The sequence below is a fragment of the Pan troglodytes genome, chromosome 13 (genome assembly GCF_028858775.2).
Source record: "Pan troglodytes isolate AG18354 chromosome 13, NHGRI_mPanTro3-v2.0_pri, whole genome shotgun sequence".
Lineage (NCBI taxonomy): Eukaryota > Metazoa > Chordata > Mammalia > Primates > Hominidae > Pan > Pan troglodytes.
In genome coordinates, this window is record NC_072411.2 from 14231338 (window position 1) to 14250571 (window position 19234).

General features: G+C 59.3%; 1 protein-coding gene across 1 annotated transcript in view; it reads left to right on the forward strand.

The window, feature by feature from the left end:
- The window catches only part of LOC129143446 (spectrin beta chain, non-erythrocytic 5-like), a 28006-nt gene extending 8853 nt beyond the window's left edge, over positions 1–19153 (forward strand). The window contains 36 exon segments of the mRNA XM_063790317.1: positions 270–436; positions 902–1052; positions 1167–1183; positions 1185–1356; positions 1491–1586; positions 3388–3503; positions 3594–3708; positions 4509–4622; positions 4762–4883; positions 5127–5289; positions 5496–5684; positions 5923–6000; positions 6661–6833; positions 8439–8529; positions 8671–8817; positions 9722–9856; positions 9935–10191; positions 10390–10576; positions 10830–10872; positions 10875–11014; positions 11655–11851; positions 11972–12176; positions 12424–12618; positions 13195–13350; positions 13613–13824; positions 13953–14142; positions 14400–14549; positions 14551–14577; positions 14663–14764; positions 15082–15216; positions 15548–15619; positions 16028–16114; positions 16247–16338; positions 16460–16545; positions 17441–17531; positions 18773–19153. Coding sequence (XP_063646387.1) covers positions 270–436; positions 902–1052; positions 1167–1183; positions 1185–1356; positions 1491–1586; positions 3388–3503; positions 3594–3708; positions 4509–4622; positions 4762–4883; positions 5127–5289; positions 5496–5684; positions 5923–6000; positions 6661–6833; positions 8439–8529; positions 8671–8817; positions 9722–9856; positions 9935–10191; positions 10390–10576; positions 10830–10872; positions 10875–11014; positions 11655–11851; positions 11972–12176; positions 12424–12618; positions 13195–13350; positions 13613–13824; positions 13953–14142; positions 14400–14549; positions 14551–14577; positions 14663–14764; positions 15082–15216; positions 15548–15619; positions 16028–16114; positions 16247–16338; positions 16460–16545; positions 17441–17531; positions 18773–18785 — 4683 coding nt within the window. The 3' untranslated portion in view covers positions 18786–19153.
- Positions 19154–19234: the final 81 nt, after the last annotated feature.

Genomic DNA, 19234 nt, shown 5'->3' on the forward strand with positions numbered 1-19234 from the left:
GCAAGTTGTATGTGTGGCTCAAGAAGAGGGCCCAGGGGGAGATGGGCCACACTGCAGAGACCCACACGGGGCATTCGGCTCTGTCCACACCGTGTGGTCCTTGGGGAGCAGACTGGTCTGGCTTGTGGCTGGGAGGATCAGACACCCCTCAGCCATATGGGGCTGAGGTAAGGGCTCTGGGGCCCTCAAAGAAAGGACTGTGAGCCCTGCAGGCCAGGCCCTGCCCCAGCCCAGGGTGGGAGAGCAGCAGCTGTGCCCCTGCCCCACAGGAGGTAGCCCTGCGTGAGCGGCTGAAGACGCTCCGGCGCACCTGGGTGCAGGACCGGCTTCCCATCCTGCAGCAGCGCCAGGTGAGAGTGAAGTAGCTGGCGGAGAGCCGGGGACACGCCCTGCATGCCTCCCTGCTGATGGCCAGCTTCACCCAGGCCGCAACCCAGGTCAGAGGGCACCCCCAGCCCAGGGCCTTCCACTGGAACCACACTCGACAGTTTTCAGCCGCCTTCACACCGCAACACTGTGAGGCGGAAACAGGTTCCGGGGTGGATGGCTTTCCCAGAGGCTGTGCTGGAGCCCAGAACATGGGATCTAAGCCCCTTTGCGTGGAGACCCCACCAGTGTCCCGAGCTCTAGCAGCGCCAGGGCAAGAGAGGTGGGGAAGGGAGCAGAGCAGCCCAGGGCCCCAGGAGTAGGGGCCACACCTCCAAAACGAGAGCCCACCCAAGGCCCTGCCCGGCTGCCTCCTGCAGCAACCTTCCGGAGCTGGAACCTTCAGGGCTCATTTACCAGGTGCTGCCCGCCCCACCCCTGAGGCCAGCCTCCTGGGAATGGCTGGGGGCTAGGCCTGTGGCATCTGGGGCCTGAGGCTGCAGAACATTGCAGCATTCATGTCCCACCCCCACCCGGCTGAGGACTGGATCCAGGCGTGGGCCCAGCAGCTGAAGGAGTCGATCCCTCCTGGGGACCCGAGAGATAAGCTGAAGCCCCTGCTGAAACACCAGGCCTTTGAGGCTGAAGTCCAGGCCAATGAGGAGGTCATGACCTCTGTTGCCAAGGTAACAACAGGGCCCTCAGCCCCATGCCTGCCCCAAAGTGTGGCCCAGGGGCCATGTCAGTCTTAGGAGGAAGTGCAGCAGGCAAGATGTCCTGTGTCCCCTCTCTTCCTCCAGAAGGGAGAGGCTCTCCTGGCAGAGTCACCCTCGAGCCGGAGAGCTCTCCCAGCGGCTGCAGGGCCTGCGGAAGCACTGGGAGGACCTGAGGCAGGCAATGGCCCTCAGGGGCCAGGAGCTGGAGGACAGGCGGAACTTCCTGGAGTTCCTGCAGAGAGTGGACCTTGCAGAGGCCTGGATCCAGGAGAAGGTGTAGCCCCAGCTGGGTGGGGGCTGAGAGATGGGGGGAGGAGCCCTCCCTTGACAGGAGGGATCCCCAGCAGCAGGTGCTAGGAGCCTGGGCTGGTGCTCAGAGCGCTCCCTCCCCACCCTCGGCCTTCACAGGAGGTGAAGATGAATGTTGGTGACCTGGGCCAGGACCTGGAGCACTGCCTGCAGCTCTGACGGTGGCTCTGCGAGTTCCGAGGAAACTCGGCCGGGGTAAGGGGGCCTTGCTGGGTAGAGGTTGGCCATGCATCCCGCACTGAAAATCCAACTGAGAGCAGGGAAAGAGTGTGGGCTGTAGAGCAGGGCGTGGGCGCCATGCCTGCTCCTCCTATGCCCTCGGGCAGGCTCCCTCCTCTCACCCGCCTTCACTCCTTCCTCTTTAGAATGGGGGTAGCACCCACCTCAGAGGTAAGAGAGCACGTGTGTGATGGCAGGTACGTGAGTCTCTAGCTGTGATAAAACTGCATAGACCTATCCCCCACTGCCCCGCACAGATGCATACTTGCAAAAACTAATAAAATCTGAATGAGGTCTGGTCTAGTTGGTAGTATTACACCAACGTCAGCTTTGTAGTTTTAATGTTATCATTATATAGGATGCTGCTGTAAGGGAAGCTGGGGAAGGGCACAGGGACCTCTCTGCAGGACTTTGGCAATTTCCTGGGCATCTATAATTATTTCAAAAAATCTTAAAAAGATAGGACATATGCCTGGATGTGGCAGATAATCAGCGCCCACCTTCAGTGTGACTATTTCGGCGTCTCAGCGTCTTCTCCTCACCCCACACCCGCCCCCTCACACATACACACACCAAACATCTATTTCTCTTATGTGGTATACAGGGGAAAAAAATGGCAAATGTATTGACAATCAGGTGTTAAAGACCAAATGTGCTAACCTTGTCCCCCGGTACATGTATGTATTACTTTTTAAGAGGCGGCAGTGCTTAAACCTAAGACATCCCTTGTTAATGGTGGAATTTCACAGACGCTGTGCCAGATACTGCAGTAGGAAGAGAGCTAGACTCTAAAGGAGCTGGGCTTGAATCCTGGCTCTGCCGCAAAGGAGCCAGGTTAGCCTCTGAGCTCTGCTCCGGCATCTATAAAAGGAGGGGAATGTCCTTCCCTGCCTACCTTGCATGAGGCACTTCATAGGAAAGTGCTTTGGAAATTTAAACAAGCTCTACAGATGCCAGAGGCAGGAGATCTGCAACCACACCCTGCGGTGGACCCCTCCCTGTGTACCTTTAAACCCCATCCAGTGTCCAAGCAGCACCAGCCTCAGCTCAGACGAGTCCTGGGGTGGGGACACCCAAACCCCAGGAAGCCAGAGCTCACTGTTCCATTCTACAACCTCCCTTTGCTTCTTTTCAACCAAGAAGCTGAATTTTCATTTTAAAAGTTTCTGTGGCTGGGCACAGTGGCTCACACTTGTAATCCCAGCAGTTTGGGAGGCCAAGGCGGGCAGATCACTTGAGGTCAGGAGTTTGAGACAAGCCTGGCCAACATGGTGAAACCCCGTCTCTACGAAAAATACAAAACTTAGCCAGGCTTGGTGGCAGGCACCTGTAGTGCTAGCTACTCGGGAGGCTGAGGTAGGAGAATCGCTTGAACCAGGGAGGTGGAGGTTGCAGTGAGCTGAGATTGTGCCACTACAACAACAGTGCAACAGAGGGAGACTAGGCAACAGAGGGAGACTCCGTCTCAAGAGTCTCTGTTAGTGAGCATGTGCCCACTCTCCCCCTCCTACATGGTACCCAGTGCAGGGATCCCATTTTCTGGCCTTAGAGATGACTCTGGGGCTGCAGGCTCCAAGCTGATCTTGCTCACTTCACCTGGACGGGGTGACCTCAGGGACCTGCCGCAGTAGAGGAGGCAGGAGGCAGTTCTTCCCACTGCCCAAATATGCAGTTCCTCGTGCTCCGGGGCCCAGGCATGCTTCCAGTGCCTGCTGAGGTGGGAAGAAGGGGCTGTGCATGGGGGGTGCCAATGCCCTCACCCATATCTCCCCTGCAGGACACAGTGGGTGATGCCTGCATCAGGAGCATCAGTGACTTGTCACTGCAGCTCAAGAACCGGGACCCTGAGGAAGTCAAGATCATCTGCCAGCGGCGAAGCCAGCTCAACAACAGGCCAGTCCCAGGCTGGGGAGAACCAAAGGGCCGGGAAGAGGGGTGGAAGGCCACCTCAGGCTCCACATGACACCACCACCCCTTGGCCAGGTGGGCGAGTTTCCATGGCAACCTGCTCCGGTACCAGCAGCAGCTCGAAGGGGCCTTGGAGATACACGTGTTGTCCCGAGAGCTGGACAATGTCACCAAGAGGATTCAGGAGAAGGTACGTGGTGGAAAGAGGTCCCAGTGGGGGCTGTGAGCAAATGCAGTCAGGGGAGGGGGCGCTGCCTAGAGTCTCCCATGCGTCTCCCCCCTCACTGGCCTCTCCTGTTCAGCTGGGTACTTGGAGGTGGGTCCCAGCAGTCTGCACCAGGGACATCTGATGGGCTGGCCCTCGGGATCAACTCAGGACCATAGAAGCACCCATTGCAAGCTCAGTGGGGGATTCCCTGTCTCCTTTCTCCCCCAGATCTGGTCCCCAGATACATGGCAGGTCCAGAGGCCAGAAAACACACTCTCTGTTTCCTCCCATCCCTGAGGAAGCCCAAACCCTCGGGAGGTTTGCCCTGGGACTGTGTACATAACCACAGAGCCCCGGGCTGGAATCTGGCAGAGTTAGAACCCGGTCTAGGAAGCCCTTGTGTGAAACAGGTGCTGCTGCCTGTGCTGGGCATGCCTGGCTGTTTCCTCCGCTGGCTTCTGCCCTCAAATGACGGCACAGGCCTGTCTGTCCATCCTTGCTCTATTTTCTTTCTCGCTCCTCAAGGGATGAGAGTTGAGTGAGACTGTACAGGGAAGCAGCACACATGTGAGGTTCTTCCCTCAGAGGAGACTCCAAATCCAGAGTTGCTCCTCAGAATCGTCCCCCTCACATAAGGAAGAGATCTCTGGCCCTCAAAGTCGGGGCCAGGAAATCACGCTGGGGACTTGCTGTGCACACAGAAGCCACTGGTTGGGCCCTTTGCCAGGAAGGAGGAGCCGAAGCAAAGGCCCAGCAGGTAACTGGCCATGCCCCTCCTCCAGGAAGCCCTGATCCAGGCCCTGGACTGTGGGAAAGATCTGGAGAGCGTGCAGAGGCTGCTGCGGAAACACGAGGAGCTGGAGCGGGAAGTGCACCCCATCCAGGCCCAGGTGGAGGTGCGTAGCTGGCTGTAGAGCTGGGCCCAGGGCATCTCCTCAGTAGGACCCTGGGCACAAGTGGGGAGGAGGGGCTTTGGGATGCCAGGGTGGCCCAGAGCTCCCCTGCCCCAGCCTCTGACCCCGGCTTCCCCCACAGTCCCTAGAGCGTGAAGTGGGCCGCCTCTGCCAAAGAAGCCCTGAGGCAGCCCACGGCCTCAGGCACAGGCAGCAGGAGGTGGCTGAGAGCTGGTGGCAGGTCCGGAGCAGGGCCTAGAAGCGGTATGAACCCACAGGCCTTGCCCTTGCCGACCCATCCTCCAGCATCTCAGTCCCCACAGCTCCCCTCAGCCCGTGTTCCCCTAGGATTCCTTCTCCACCCTTCAAATAACTGTACTGTCCTCCCAGTAACTCCCAGCCCGTGGGCCCACCGTGGTTGAGGTGATTAAGGGACAGAAGACACCAGTGGGCATGGGGGAGAGGGGTTTGAAGGCGTGACGACTAGCTGATGAGTGCTGTGGGCAGGAGGGAGGCGCTGGATGCCTTGCACCAAGCTCAGAAACTCCAGGCAACGCTGCAGGAATTGCTGGTCAGTGCCCAGAGGCTGCGGGCTCAGATGGACACGAACCCCACTCCTCGCAGCCCTGTAGAAGCCCGGTGTATGTTAGAAGAGCATCAGGAGTGCAAGGTGAATGGGCAGCTGGCCCAAGCCTTTCCCAGGCTCTCAGCTCCGCCCTGCCCTTCCCTTCCTCTCATCTCCTTGCTCTTGGGCCTCCTGAGTGTCCCGCCCTGCCTATCTCCTCCAGCCTCCCACTCCTCAGCTGCTTCCCCACCTCTCTCCTGCCTGCTGGGCTGCTTCCAGCCCCCAGTGATCTGAGCCCAGTCCTGTTCCAGGCCGAGCTGGACTCCTGGACAGACAGCATCAGCCTGGCCCGAAGCACTGGGCAGCGACTGCTCACAGCAGGGCACACCTTCAGCTCCAACATTCGCCAGGTGCTGGCTGGCTTAGAACAGGAGCTGAGCAGCCTGGAAGGGGCCTGGCAGGAGCATCAGCTACAGCTGCAGCAGGCCCTGGAGCTACAGGCAGGCACAGTCCCATCCCCAGCCTGCATCTTGCCCCCCCGAACAGGGCCTGCGCTGACCCCACAGCCTCTGGTCAAGGCTAAGACTGGAGGGGCTGCTGTGCCAGGGACTTCCCCACCACTCACCACTCTTGCCTTCCAGGACCCTGGTTCCCTAACTTGTGCCACTGGAACAGTCACTCCAACTGCAGTGGCTGGACCCTCCACCGACTGTCTCTTGCCTTTTCCTTTGTTCTCAGCTGTTTCTGAGCTCAGTGGAGAAGATGGAACGTTGGCTTTGCAGCAAGGAAGACTCCCTAGCCAGTGAGGGTCTATGGGTAGGTGCCCAGCAGGAATGGGCAGGAGGGGGGAATTATAAGAGCAGCATTAGGGGTCAAACCAGCCAGTGCTGCCTGAGCTCCCTAGGCCAGGGATCCTCCCCTTCTGGGCCATCTCCCCACCCTGGGCCACATCTGTCACTGGGCAGTTACTTACCCGTCATCTAGAGCAGTTCCCATGCAGCTGTGGGCAGGCCCCACCGCGAACACCAAGGAGCTTCTAGAGTGCCTGTGTGGGCCTGACCCATTCTTGCCACCTCACCCCTGCCCTCCTCGCTTCCCAAATGCCTAGAGGTTGGCTTTTCCCGCCACTGCCCCAACCCTGAAGCAGACGAGTGTAACTTATAGGAGACCTCAGAGGATAACTGGGGACTAACATGGTCCTCCAGGGAGTGCAGAGGAGGGAGCTTTCACCTTACATGAAAAAGCTCTGCTTGCCTCAGAGATTCTGGCTCTTGATCCCTAATCCAAATGCCTCCCCTGGCTGGGAATCACTGTCCTGAAGCTGGAAACAGCCTTGAGGGATGTGAGGGATGTGTTTGGGCGGAGCAGACGCTCTGTGGATGAGCATTTGGTAGGATGGTTCTACGTGGGAAGGCAGGTAGCCTGGGATGGGAGGGGGAGGCTCATGGACAGTATTGGGTTCCCCACTCCCACCAGGACCCCTTGGCCCCCATGGAGCCCCTTCTGTGGAAGCACAAGATGCTGGAGCGGGACCTGGAGGTGCAGGCGGGAAAGATCAGTGCTCTAGAGGCCACGGCCCGCGGCCTGCACCAGGATGGGCACCCCGAGGCCCAGAGTGCCCTGGACAGGTGCCAGGCCATGCTTCTGAGGTAGTGGTGGCTCTGGGGTGAGGGGTGCTGTGGGCGGGCTGGCACAGGCATCTGGCATCCCGGTTCTTCCCTTCCCACCCTTCCACTACTTGGCCCAGGCTCACCAGCCTTGTCCAAGGACTGAGGTCAGATGCCGGGGGTCCCCACCACCCCTGGCCCTGCAATGTGTCTGCCTGTTATGGACATCAAACACCACGTGGAAAATCCCACTTCCTTCTTCATTCAGTTGAGATCAAAGGGAGTTTAAAGAGAGGCTTATGCTAGGAGACCAAGAGGAAATCATCTCACGAAACGGAAGGTCTCAGGGCACAGAGGTCAAGCATCGGCCTTCCAGGGTCACAGCCCTGAGTCCCTGTGCTGCCCACTAATGGCAGGACTCAGACAAGTTCCTCCTCACGGCAGCTGAGCCTCACATCCTGGGCTTTAACGGCTGTGATGAGGACGAAAGCACTGTGCTGGCCCCACAGGCAGGCTAGCAGAAGTCTTAGCTCATCTAACTGAAGTTCAGACACAGATGCATGTGACCTGCATGGCCCATGAGACCCCAGCTCTGCAGTTTTTTTTTCCCTGTAAAAGCTCATCGGGTTTGGCTGCTTCATGCAGCTCCTCAGACTTTTAGATCAAGGCAGGTACGGTCAAAAGCCAGATCCCAGACTGGTGGGGGCTTTTGTCCTTCTCAGAGAGCCGATCAGAGAGCCAACCAGCACCCACAAATGCCATGGCTCCTTGTGCTGGTGTCCTGGCAGTGGTCGGGGCCACCCCCTCTCCATTCTTGCAGGTGGACCACACCTGGGTACCTGTGGAGGTCTTTGAATTAACAGAATGCAAACTTTGCTTTGCTGGTCTCTGTCACCACCCCCTCCCCCAGTCACCTTAGGTGGTTCCTGGCAGGCTCAGCTTCCCCCAGCACAGTGCCACCCTGACTTCTAGCCCCTGGCTTCTGCCCTCCTGCAGGAGGCAGATCGTCCCCTGTGCTTGTGTCTGCCCCAGTTGCCTCCTCTCACAAGGTCACACTGGATTAGGACCCACCCATATGACCTCATTTTCACTTAATTACCTCTTTTAAAGACGCTGTCTCCAAAAACACTTCTGGAGTTAGGCCTTCAACATAAGAACTCAGGGGTACAGGCTGGGTGCAGTAGTTCACGCCTGTAAACCCAGCACTTTGGGAGGCCGAGGTAGGTGGATCATTTGAGGTCAGGAGTTCAAGACCAGCCTGGCCAACATGGGGAAACCCTGCCTCTACTAAAAATACAAAATTTAGCTGGGCCTGGAGGTGTGAGCCTATAGTCCTAGCTACTCGGGAGGCTGAGGTAGAAGAATTGCTTGAACCCGGGAGATGGAGTTTGCAGTGAGCCGAGATTGTGCCACTGCACTCCAGCCTGGGTGACAGAGTGAGACTCTGTCTCAAAAACAAAAACAAACTTGGGGGTACAAAATCCGGCGCATAACAGACACAAATACAGAGGGGGAGTGCAATGTATCTTTATTCCAAAGGAAACTCCAGACTCGGAGTATATTCACACCCGAGAAAGCCTAGGCTGGACGGGCACCCCACCTGGCCCCGGGGGTGGCTCCAGGCCCATGAGCCTCTCCTCCTGGCAGGAAGGAGGCGCTCTTCAGGCAAGCCGGGACCCGCCGCCATCGCCTGGAGGAGCTCCGGCAGCTGCAGGCCTTCCTGCAGGACTCCCAGGAGGTTCGCCTCGCTTGGAGAGGGAGGCGGTCATGGTGGGGAAGGAGTCGACCCAGGGAAAGGCCACCCTTCCTCTGGGGTATCCCAGAGGTCAGGGGAAGGGGAAAGCCCTGGACAGCAGGCCTGTCCTCCCCACGTGCCCAGGTGGCTGCGTGGCTGAGGGAGAAGAACCTGGTGGCCTTGGAGGAGGGTTTGCTGGACACAGCCATGCTGCCAGCACAGTTACAGAAGCAGCAGAATTTCCAGGCGGAGCTGGACGCGAGCATGCACCAACAGCAGGAGCTGCAGCGGGTGAGGCCCTGCAGGCAGGAGGGTGGTGGGACAGCTCTCCAGGCAGAACACAGGACAGTGCCCCAGAGCTGGTGCTGAACCACAGTAACGGTGGCCAGCGTTATCCAGTACTTTTTGTTTGCAGGCACCTGGCTAAGCGGTTGTTTAGGCAGAAGTGTAGTGAGAAGTTGCTTTCCGGCGGGGGGGGGGGGGGGGGGGGGTGGTGGGCACCCTCTCCAAAAATGGCACCTTTTCAGTAATTTTAAAGATAACATTTTGATGTGAACAGGACATAGCCACCAGTCCTGTGAGCGAAGGAGTCAAAACATAGCCACTTTGAGACAGGGTCTTGCTCTGTCACCCAGGCTGGAGTGCAGTGGCAAGATCTCAGCTCACTGCAACCTCCGCCTCCCAGGCTCAAGTGATCTTCCCAGCTCAGCCTCCCAAGTAGCTGGGATCACAGGCCCACACCACTACATCCAGCTACTTTTTTATATTTTTGGTAGAGATGGGGTTTTGCCATGTTGTCCAGGCTGGTGTCAAACTCCTGAGCTCAGGCGATCCACCTGCCTCAGCCTCCCAAAGTACTGGGATTACAGGAATGAGCCACTGTGCCCAGCATAGCACTTTTTAAAACATTCTCTTTTCCACCTGCAAAGGCAGGTCCTGACCCCAGGCTGGCTCCCTCTGATATAAATCACCCTGCTAAGTATTTTATATGACTTATCTCATTTAAACAAAATAACCATTATTTTCTCTATGATACGGATGAGGAAAATGAGGCTTAGGTAAAGAAAGTTGCTCAAGATCATGCAGCTGGACTGCAGGGACTCTGCAGCTCTAGTGCTGGTGGTCAGAGTCAACACAAGTGCCCTGGTACCGGCAGTCCTGAGTCCACAAGGTGTGTTTCATGTTGTGGCTGCAGGAGGGACAGAGGCTGCTGCAGGGGGGCCACCCAGCCTCGGAGGCCATCCAGGAGCGACTGGAGGAGCTGGGAGCACTCTGGGGTGAGCTGCAAGACAACTCCCAGAAGGTGGCCAAGCTCCAGAAGGCCTGTGAGGTGAGGTTGTGCAGGCCGAGGGTTGGCTGGCCGGGCTCCAGGCCACTCCCCTCCTGCCTACCTCACTTTCTACCCTAGGCCCTGCGTCTGCAGTGGAGCATGGAGGAACTGGAGAACTGGCTGGAGCCCATCGAGGTTGAGCTGAGAGCCCCCACTGTGGGCCAGGCCCTGCCTGGGGTGGGCGAGCTCCTGGGCACACAGAGGGAGCTGGAGGCAGCAGTGGACAAGAAGGCCAGGCAGGCTGAGGCACTGCTGGGCCAGGCCCAGGCCTTTGTGAGGGAAGGCCACTGCCTTGCCCAAGATGTAGAAGAGCAGGCCTGGCGGCTGCTTCAGAGGTAGATCCACCCGTGCCCTCAGCTTCTCTTCCCTGCCTTCCTGGAGGGACCCCCACCCCTGCCCTCTTAACTGATGTCTTCTCACTTTCTCCCCTTGCCCATGGTGAGGGCCACAGCTGGGTGATCTGTGTCACCAGGTATCCCTAATACTGACACCCTGGTCCCTGCCTCCCTTGGTCCCACCCTCCACCGCTGCAGGTTCAAGAGCCTGAGGGAGCCCCTGCAGGAGCGCAGGACGGCCCTGGAGGCCCGGAGCCTCCTCTTGAAGTTCTTCAGGGATGCCGACGAGGAAATGGCCTGGGTGCAGGAGAAGCTGCCTCTGGCCGCTGCCCAGGACTATGGCCAGAGCCTGAGTGTGGTGCGGCACCTGCAGGAGCAGCACCAGGTGTGGGCCCACCCGGGGAGGGCCGGCCTCGCACGTGAGCAGGGCTTCTCAGCCAAGCAAACGGCACTCTCTGTGGCCCAGCCAGGAACTCTCTGCCTGTGGGGCTTTTGGGATGCCCTGGATTCTTTGGGAGTCATGGGGACAGGGAACTCCTTGGGGACAAGTTAGTGGGGTCCCGTGAAACTTCAAGCACAACTGTGGGAGTCCCCCAAGGGTCAGCAACATCCGCATCCTCCTGCCTCCTCCCCCACAGAACCTGGAGAGTGAGATGAGCAGCCACGAGGCTCTGACCCGGGTGGTGCTGGGCACTTTGCTGCCCACGAGGTGGCCGCCCGGGTGCAGCAGCTGGAGAAGGCCATGGCCCACCTGCGGGCAGAGGCGGCGTGGAGGCGGCTTCTGCTGCAGCAGGCTCAGGAGGCCCAGCAGTTTCTGACTGAGGTAAGGGGAGTGATGGGCAGGGCACAGCAGGCAGGCCTGGAACACAGGGCGAGTGCGGCCGGGAGGTCACTCCGGGGCTCCTGGCCTGGGCACCTTTCGTCTCCTCCACTCAGTGGTCTCCTGCCCCCAAGGGCTTCCTTCCACATGTTTCCCAGAACACAGCTGCTGGCTGGGTTGGCTTTTGTCTTTTTTCCCTCTAGATCAGTGGTTCTCAACCAGGGCTTTACATGAGAATCACCTGGAACCTTCACTCGGACAATTATACCTCAATTACTTCACAATGGTGAATACAATTGTAAAGGAAGAAAAACTGAAGTAAATAGGCTAATAAATGAAAGGGAGAAACACTGCAAGGAATATTTGCTAAAACTTGGTTTTAAGTGACAAAATCTATGCCTATGAACCAAGAATAAAATGTCTATTTTGCATGGAAAAAAGCAATCACCTGGACCCTTTACAAAACACTGCCGCTCTGGCTGTGTTCTGGACCAGATGAGGCTGCTTAGGAGTGGGGCCAGGCCGAGGGAGCATGACAGCTCCCAGGTGATTCCCCTGTGCAGCCAGGCTGAGAATCGTGGCTGTAAATCCTGAGCCCTGGAGGGTGCCCCGGGAAAACGGATCTCCACTCTGTCACCCCCAGCTCCTGGAGGCGGGATCCTGGCTGGCTGAGCGGGGCCATGTCCTGGACAGCGAGGACATGGGCCACAGTGCTGAAGCCACACAGGCCCTTCTGCGGCGGCTGGAGGCCACCAAGAGAGACCTGGAAGCGTTCAGCCCACGCATCGAGCGGCTGCAGCAGACAGCAGCACTCCTGGAGAGCAGGAAGAACCCAGAAAGGTGGGCGGAAGCCACACCATCCGGGAAGGAGCAGAGAGAAGCCCCCTACAGAGATGGCAGGAGACTGCTCCAGCCTGGAAAGGAAGGGCTGCAGTCCAGACTGTCGCTCTCTTCCCACAGCACCAAGGTGCTAGCCCAGCTGCAGGCAGTTCAGGAGGCCCACGCAGAGCTGCTGCGGAGGGCGGAGGCCAGGGGGCACGGGCTGCAGGAGCAGCTGCAGCTACACCAGCTGGAGCGAGAGACCCTGCTCCTCGACGCCTGACTGACCACCAAGGCGGCCACCGCCGAGTCCCAGGACTACGGGCAGGACCTGGAGGGTGTCAAGGTGAGTTACTCCTGAGCAAACCTCACGGGGAGTGGGCAGAGGCTGAGGAAGGCCTGCCTTGGGATGAAAGGGTTGCTGGGGAGTCAGCAGAAAGGAGCCTGGAGAGGGTGTCCTAGGGAGGATCCTGATGGTTCCAGAACCTGGGCTGAGGGATTTCAGAGCCATCAGAGTCTGCTGAGCTCTTCATGAGCTTTGAGAGCTCATGATAACATCTCGAGTGACCCTGCTGGGCCTCATACCTTTGCAGGTGCTGGAAGAGAAGTTTGATGCTTTCAGAAAGGAAGTGCAGAGCCTGGGCCAGGCCAAGGTGTATGCCCTGAGGAAGTTGGCAGGCACCCTGGAGCGGGGTGCACCCAGGCGCTATCCCCACATCCAAGCCCAGAGGAGCTGCATTGAGGCCGCTTGGGAGAGGTTGGACCAAGCAATAAAAGCCTGCACAGAGGTAGGTGATCACAGGCCGGGCCAAGCTAAGGGGTGTCAGAGTCTTCAAAAAATCCCTCTAAGCCGTCCTTACCACAGGCTTTGGTTCCAACAAGACACACACCCTGATGGCCTCAAGTGAAGGCGTCTTCTCCCTCACCTGCTCAGCTTTCTTCCAGGAATTGGCTGCAGCCCCGGACATTCCATCTCTGTAGGTCCTGGGCTGGGGCTGCGTCCTGAGCTGACCCGGTCCCCCAGCCCCATGAGAGGCACTGCAGGTGGTACTGCCAGGGCCAGCCAGATCCCCGAGAACCGGCCTGCTCCCTCACGTGGACCCAACACCTCATGTCTGCCTTTCCCTGAGATGCACGAGGCCCTCTCCTCTCCCCGCCCTCCCCACCCCCTGGCCTGCCGCAGACTCATATCATCACGTTCACTGAGGGCTGCAGCATGGAGGATGGTTTCTGTACCTGGGGACACATCAAGCCCCATGGTCCTCCTTGTTCAAAAGGAGGTGGCCCAGAAGGCCATGTCTCCAGGGAGAAAGGAATCCTGGGAGCAGAGAACAGCCCTGAGCAGGTCCTTTCTCCTCTCCCAGAACTTGGCTGCAGCCCATGAGGTCCACAGCTTTCAGCAGGCAGCGGCTGAGCTCCAGGGAAGGATGCAGGAGAAGACGGCCCTGATGAAGGGAGAGGACGGAGGCCACAGCCTGTCATCTGTGCGGACCCTGCAGCAACAGCACAGGCACCTGGAAGTGAGGCCCACGCCCTGCAGCCTGCCTGTCTGAGCCCCTGCCCGAAGGCGGTGGCTGAGGGGACCTATCTCAGCCCTCCCACCCCAGCCTGCTTCAGCCTCTTCTCCAGAAACCCAGATCCTTCCCCGAGGGGCCCTAGGACTTGGCCCAGCTTGTGCAGCAGAGTGGAGGTGGTTCCTCAGAGAGGCCTGGTGCTCCTGAATGCAGAGCACGCATCGGCTCAGTTGGGGGACTGAGGCCTGATCTCATGCTCTGGTTGCAGAGAGAGCTGGAAGCTATGGAGAAGGAGGTGGCACGGGTACAGACGGAGGCCTGCCGACTGGGCCAGCTACATCCTGCAGCTCCGGGGGGCCTGGCCAAGGTACAGGAGGCCTGGGCCACCCTGCAGGCGAAGGCCCAGGAGCGAGGCCAGTGGCTGGCGCAGGCTGCACAGGGCCATGCCTTCCTCGGGCGCTGCCAGGAACTGCTATAGGTGTCCTACCTCAGCTGCCGGCTCAGCTCTACCCTGTGGGGTGGGGGTATGCTGGCTCTTGGGGGAGCTGGACCCTCCATCCCCTGCTCCCCAGCCAGCCCTGACAACAGCTCCCTTCCCTGCCCCACAGAGCATGGGCACAGGAGAGGCAGGAGCTGGCGTCCTCCGAGGAGCTGGCTGAGGACGTGGCGGGGGCTGAGCAGCTCCTTGGGCAGCATGAAGAGCTGGGGCAAGAAATCAGGGAGTGCCGCCTTCAAGCCCAGGACCTGCGGCAGGAAGGACAACAGCTGGTGGACAACAGCCACTTCATGTCTGCGGAGGTGTGAACTCAGAGGGTGGGCCTGGGGTTGGGCTCGGGATACAGCCTGATTGCCCAGGGCCTCAGGGCCCCTCACAGGCATGGAAACCAGCGGGAAAGGAAAGCTGGGCGCAGACAGGGAGAGAGGCTGGGAAGGGGCAGGTGCGGGTCTCACAGCCTTCCCTCTGCACTTCCATTAACACTTGGCTCTCCAGCCCTGCCCTGCCCATGGTGGGAGCCCTACCCAAGCTGTCACCCATAGCAGCCCCTCCCCACCAGGTGACAGAGTGCCTGCAGGAGCTGGAAGGGCGGCTGCAGGAGCTGGAGGAGGCTTGGGCCCTGCGCTGGCAACGCTGTGCCGAGAGCTGGGGCCTGCAGAAGCTTCGGCAGAGGCTGGAGCAGGCTGAGGCCTGGCTGGCCTGCCGGGAGGGGCCTCCTGCTGAAGCCCGACTATGGGGTGAGTGGGGGTCCTGCCCCTTAGCTGGCTACCAGGCTCTGGGCCCCCCCTAAGCTGGGCCTCACCTGAACATGCTTCTCCCCAGCACTCAGTGTCAGATGTGGAGTTGCTGCTGCACAGACACCAGGACTTAGAAAAGCTGCTGGCAGCCCAGGAAGAGAAGTTTGCCCAAATGCAGAAGACAGAGGTGACGACTGCCTCGGCTAGGGGCTGAGGGCTGGTGGGGGAACAGTCCCTCTCAGCCTGCAAGTCAGTGTCTCCCAGGGCACTGAGCCCTCACCCGGCCCTGCCTTACCTGCTCCTTTCCCTGGCCAGCTGCGGTGGTGGGAGAAGCACCATTGTGGACTGGGTGTGAGCCTCCAGAGCCAAAGCTGAAAGAGCTAGTGATGGGCAGGCAGGCCCCCTCTGACCGGGAGGGCTGGGGGAGGGGAGGTAGACGGGAACCCGAGGTGTGGCTGGTCTCCCTGACCTGGCTCACCTTGCCCACCTTGCTCACTCCCCAAGATGGAACAGGAGCTCCTGCTGCAGCCACAGAAGCTGAAGCCCGGGAGAGCTGGCAGCTCACTGACATCCTTTCAGTGGAGGCCCTCTGGACACCAGGGGCTAGGAGCACAGCTGGCTGAGACGAGGGACCCCCAGGCAGGTGTCCCCATGGGGCTGCAGGCACCCCCGCCGTGGTCTCCCTGGAGCATGCAGTGGGGCTGGGGCTGTGGGGGTGAGGGCCCACACCCTGGAGCCAGTGCTGGGAGCCCGGGCACAGGAGCTGAAGGTCATTAGGAATAAAGATGGCTGTCTACAGCCATACCACCCTGAACATGTCCGATCTCATCTGATCTTAGAAGCTAAGCAGGGTCAGGCCTGGTTAGTACTTGGATGGGAGGAATAGAGAGAGCCGGGGGCAGTGGGTGCCTTGCCCACCTTCCTGAGGGTGCTGGTCCTGACATTTCTGGGCCCCATCTTGCATTTTCAGGATGCAAAGGGTACCCCCACCATGGAGGGGTCTTTGGAGTTCAAGCAGCACCTGCTGCCTGGCGGGAGGCAGGTGAGTGCCTGGAGATTCCTTCTCCAGGCAGCTCCCCACTTGCAGCAGCGCTTGAGTGGCTCGAAGAGCCATCTGGGCCTGGCACCCTTGCACTGTGAACTTGGGCAGATGCCACCCCCCACCATGCTGTCCAGGCAGTTTGGCTCCTTGGGACCCTTCCCAGCTTCTGCCACCACCCCCACCTACCCACCCCCCCAGGAGGTGCTGGGATTCCTCCTCCCCACCTGCTCTTCCCCTTCTGCTTGGTTTCCCGTCAGAGCCCCTCTGTGGCTTCCCTTTCCCCATTGGGACTTTGGTCCAATCCACCGCTTTTCCTGGGAAGCTCCAGACACACGGTGAGGCGTGGACAGGCCCTAGCTCTGGCTTCCTGCGTGTGGCTCATGCGACCTTCCCGCCTCCTCTCCACAGCCTAGCTCGAGCTCCTGGGACAGCTGCCGCGGGACCTTGCAGGGCAGCTCTCTGAGCCTGTTCCTGGATGAGAGGATGGCAGCGGAGGTACCAGGCGGGGTAGGGGAGATGCAGACATCAGGGTGCTGGGAAACAAGGCAGAGGGGCCCCAGGACAGAGGGACCCCACAAGGAAAAGCTGAGATGGCCGCAGTGACCCCTGCCTCTCATCTCTCCTCAGAAAGTAGCTTCCATAGCCCTCCTTGACCTCACGGGAGCCCGGTGTGAGAGGCTGCGGGGCCGCCATGGCAGGAAACACACATTCTCCTTAAGGTGAGCGGAGAGACATGGACTCCGGCATCGCCCCCAGCAGCCACCTGGCTCAGCGGGGGCTGGAGGCATGGGGGTCCCCAAAGGGACAGTGGAGTTTGACCTGTGACTGTGTGGGTGCCAGGTTGACCAGTGGGGCAGAGATCCTGTTTGCAGCACCGTCCGAAGAGCAGGCTGAGAGCTGGTGGCGAGCCCTGGGCAGCACTGCAGGTGGGCTTCAGGGGAAGGATGTGGGGAGGGCGGCCGACTCCCTGGGCCCCAAGCTCCTGGGCCCCTAGTGTTTTATGCATCCTAGGGAGGTTTCACAGTTAGCATCTCTAACCTCCAAGAAGTGGGACTTATTGTTTTTTCTCAAAGAATTTAGGTCCTGGAGAGGTTACGCAACTTGCCCAAGATCACACAGCTAATTAGCAGAGATGGGGCCAGTTTTGAACCCCCAGCTGTGTCCTGGTCCTGTTCTGCCCCTTTTGGAGTCTGCCACTCAGACTGCCCCAAGCCCTTCCTGCCACAATCCTCATGGACTGTGTTCCTCCAAGGGCTTTCCAGGCTCTGTTCTTTCTGATCTGGGTGCTTCTCTAACCTTCTAGTCCTCAGACAACTTTGAATGTCACCACGCTTGAGTTGTTTTGCAGACAGTAAGCAAGCCAGGTTCTACTTGGAGGAATATATAGAGACAACCCTTTGGACTTTCTTCCGGGGTCAGCGTGCTCTGCTGAGGCTCCGTGTGGACAGTGTGTTCAGGGAATGTGTCTGGGCTCCTAGCTCTGTCGCTGGTTCCCCTGGACTCTCCTCCCAGGAGTCTGTCTTCCCAGAAACCCAAAGGGATCTTGAGTTGTTCGACATTCCAGAATCCCCCACCTCCTAAGAAAGGCTGAGCCTTTCTTAACTCATCTGTGAGGAGTTTCCTAAGAGGCAGGACGCATGGGGGAAAAAACCTGCCCACAGGTGCTCAGCCCACCCCACACCCCCACGTGGGAAGGGCCTGGCATGGCCAGGCTGCCTAAGGCTGTGCTGAGCCTCCAGAAGCTGGAGGAAGGAGCAGCCAGACCTGGCGCCTGCAGATGGTCTGGGCCGGGCTAACAGTGGTTATTCCCTTGCTCTGCAGCCCGGAGTCTGAGCCCAGAACTCAAAGCCAAACCTGTCAGCTCTCTGAATGAGTGCACGACCAAGGATGCCCGGCCTGGATGTCTACTCAGGTGGGACACCTGGGTGGGGGAAGCAGGGTGGGGAGCCCTGGGCTTCAGTGGCTAGCAGGCGCTGTCCTCTGAAGCCTGAGGTTCTGGGCCTCAGAATTACTCTGTTGGGCTGTAGGGAAATGCTTTTGGAACCCTCAGCTGCCCCTGCCCACTCTCAGCTGAGAGGAATCCAGGCCACAAAGCCCAGATTTCCACAGACTCGACAGTGGTCCCCTCCCAGGGCTCACTCCATGCTCTGGTGTGGGGACCCTGTAGACGAAGCTGCCCAGGCTCCCTGTGCCCTTCCTGCTCGGCTGCTTGTGGGAGGAGCGGCCAGGTTTCCCTCTGCCCAGTGCTGAGAGCCTGCCTGGGTTTGTTTCCCATGCACTCCTCACTTTCCTCCCTCCTCTCCCCTCTCCAAGGCACAGCACATTGGCAGGACAGCCAGACCCTGCCCCACCCTTCTTCCAACCCGTTCTCTACCTGGTCCTCCCCTGCTTTCCCCAATCCCCACTCCATGGCAATGGAGAGGGCCAGCACGTCCCGGCCTGCAGGCCAGGGAGGAGATGCGAAGGTGGATGTGCGGGGGCAGGAGGCTCTTACCTGGCTCCTCAGTCCCTCCTTGTAGATCCCAGCATCATTTCGATGCTCAACCCCCCTCACCCACATCTCCTTCCCTTCCAAACCAGAGGGCTTCAGGCTCTCCAGGGGGAGGGGACACCTGAGGTTAGGTGAAAGTGGAGGAGGGACTGGAGACAGGCAAATCCTCCGTGCATGGGCCCCATGCCAGGATGTGCCTAGACGTGCACACGCATATACAGCCGTGTGCCTGGAGGGCTCATACCATGAGGGGTGGCAGCCGCGGCTGTGGTCTCCAGTGTAACCATCTGCTCCCAGTCCTGCAGAGCCCAATATATGATTTGATTTAGATGATGTGTTGCTGACGGGACAGGCCTTGTCCTGGACACAGTGGCTCCTGAGGCTACCAGGACAGCCATTTTTTCTGCTGTCTCTAACCCAGGGCTGGGGCCACTAGGCCAGCTGACAGACGTCGAGTTGGGTTATGAAAGTCGAGGCAATTCCCACCCACTCACCCGTCACTGTGGTCGCTGCCGCAGCGCCTGTCAGCTCTGGAATCCACTCCCACGCTTATTCTAGGAGGCTGGCTGGTCCAGGGGAGGGCAGGGGCACCAGTGTTTGTTTGTTTGGAGAAGATTCTGGGGTGGCCATACCCTACTAAATTCATTCCGTTTTCCCAACAGGTCTGATCCCTGAGGTGAACCCCAGTGCAACACCAAACTTCAGGGGCACAAGCGAGGACACATCTAAGGGACCAGAATGGGACTCAGCTACAGGCAAAAGGGCTCCTTCCCGTGGCTGCTTCAACCCAGTTCCCCAGGCCCAGCTTCTGGAATAGACAGTTCCTTCTGGTTAGATGGGTCCTACCATGTGGCAGGAAACAGCCATTGCCTGGCCTCCCCCTGCATTCCTGTCTGGGTGAAGAGGAGACGTGTTACGGCAGAGCAGGTGGGCAAGGCCAGGGCTACCCCACGCCCATGTGGCCTCCTCCTTGCTTGGAAGGGGTGACTCTGAGCACAGGTAGACGCAGATGTGTGCAGAGAATGTGCTCTTCGGAGGAAGAACACTGATGAGCGAGCTCTGTACCAGCCCTTGCCATGTACAGCCCAGAGCCTAGAATGACATGGCCCTTCTCAGCAGTAATA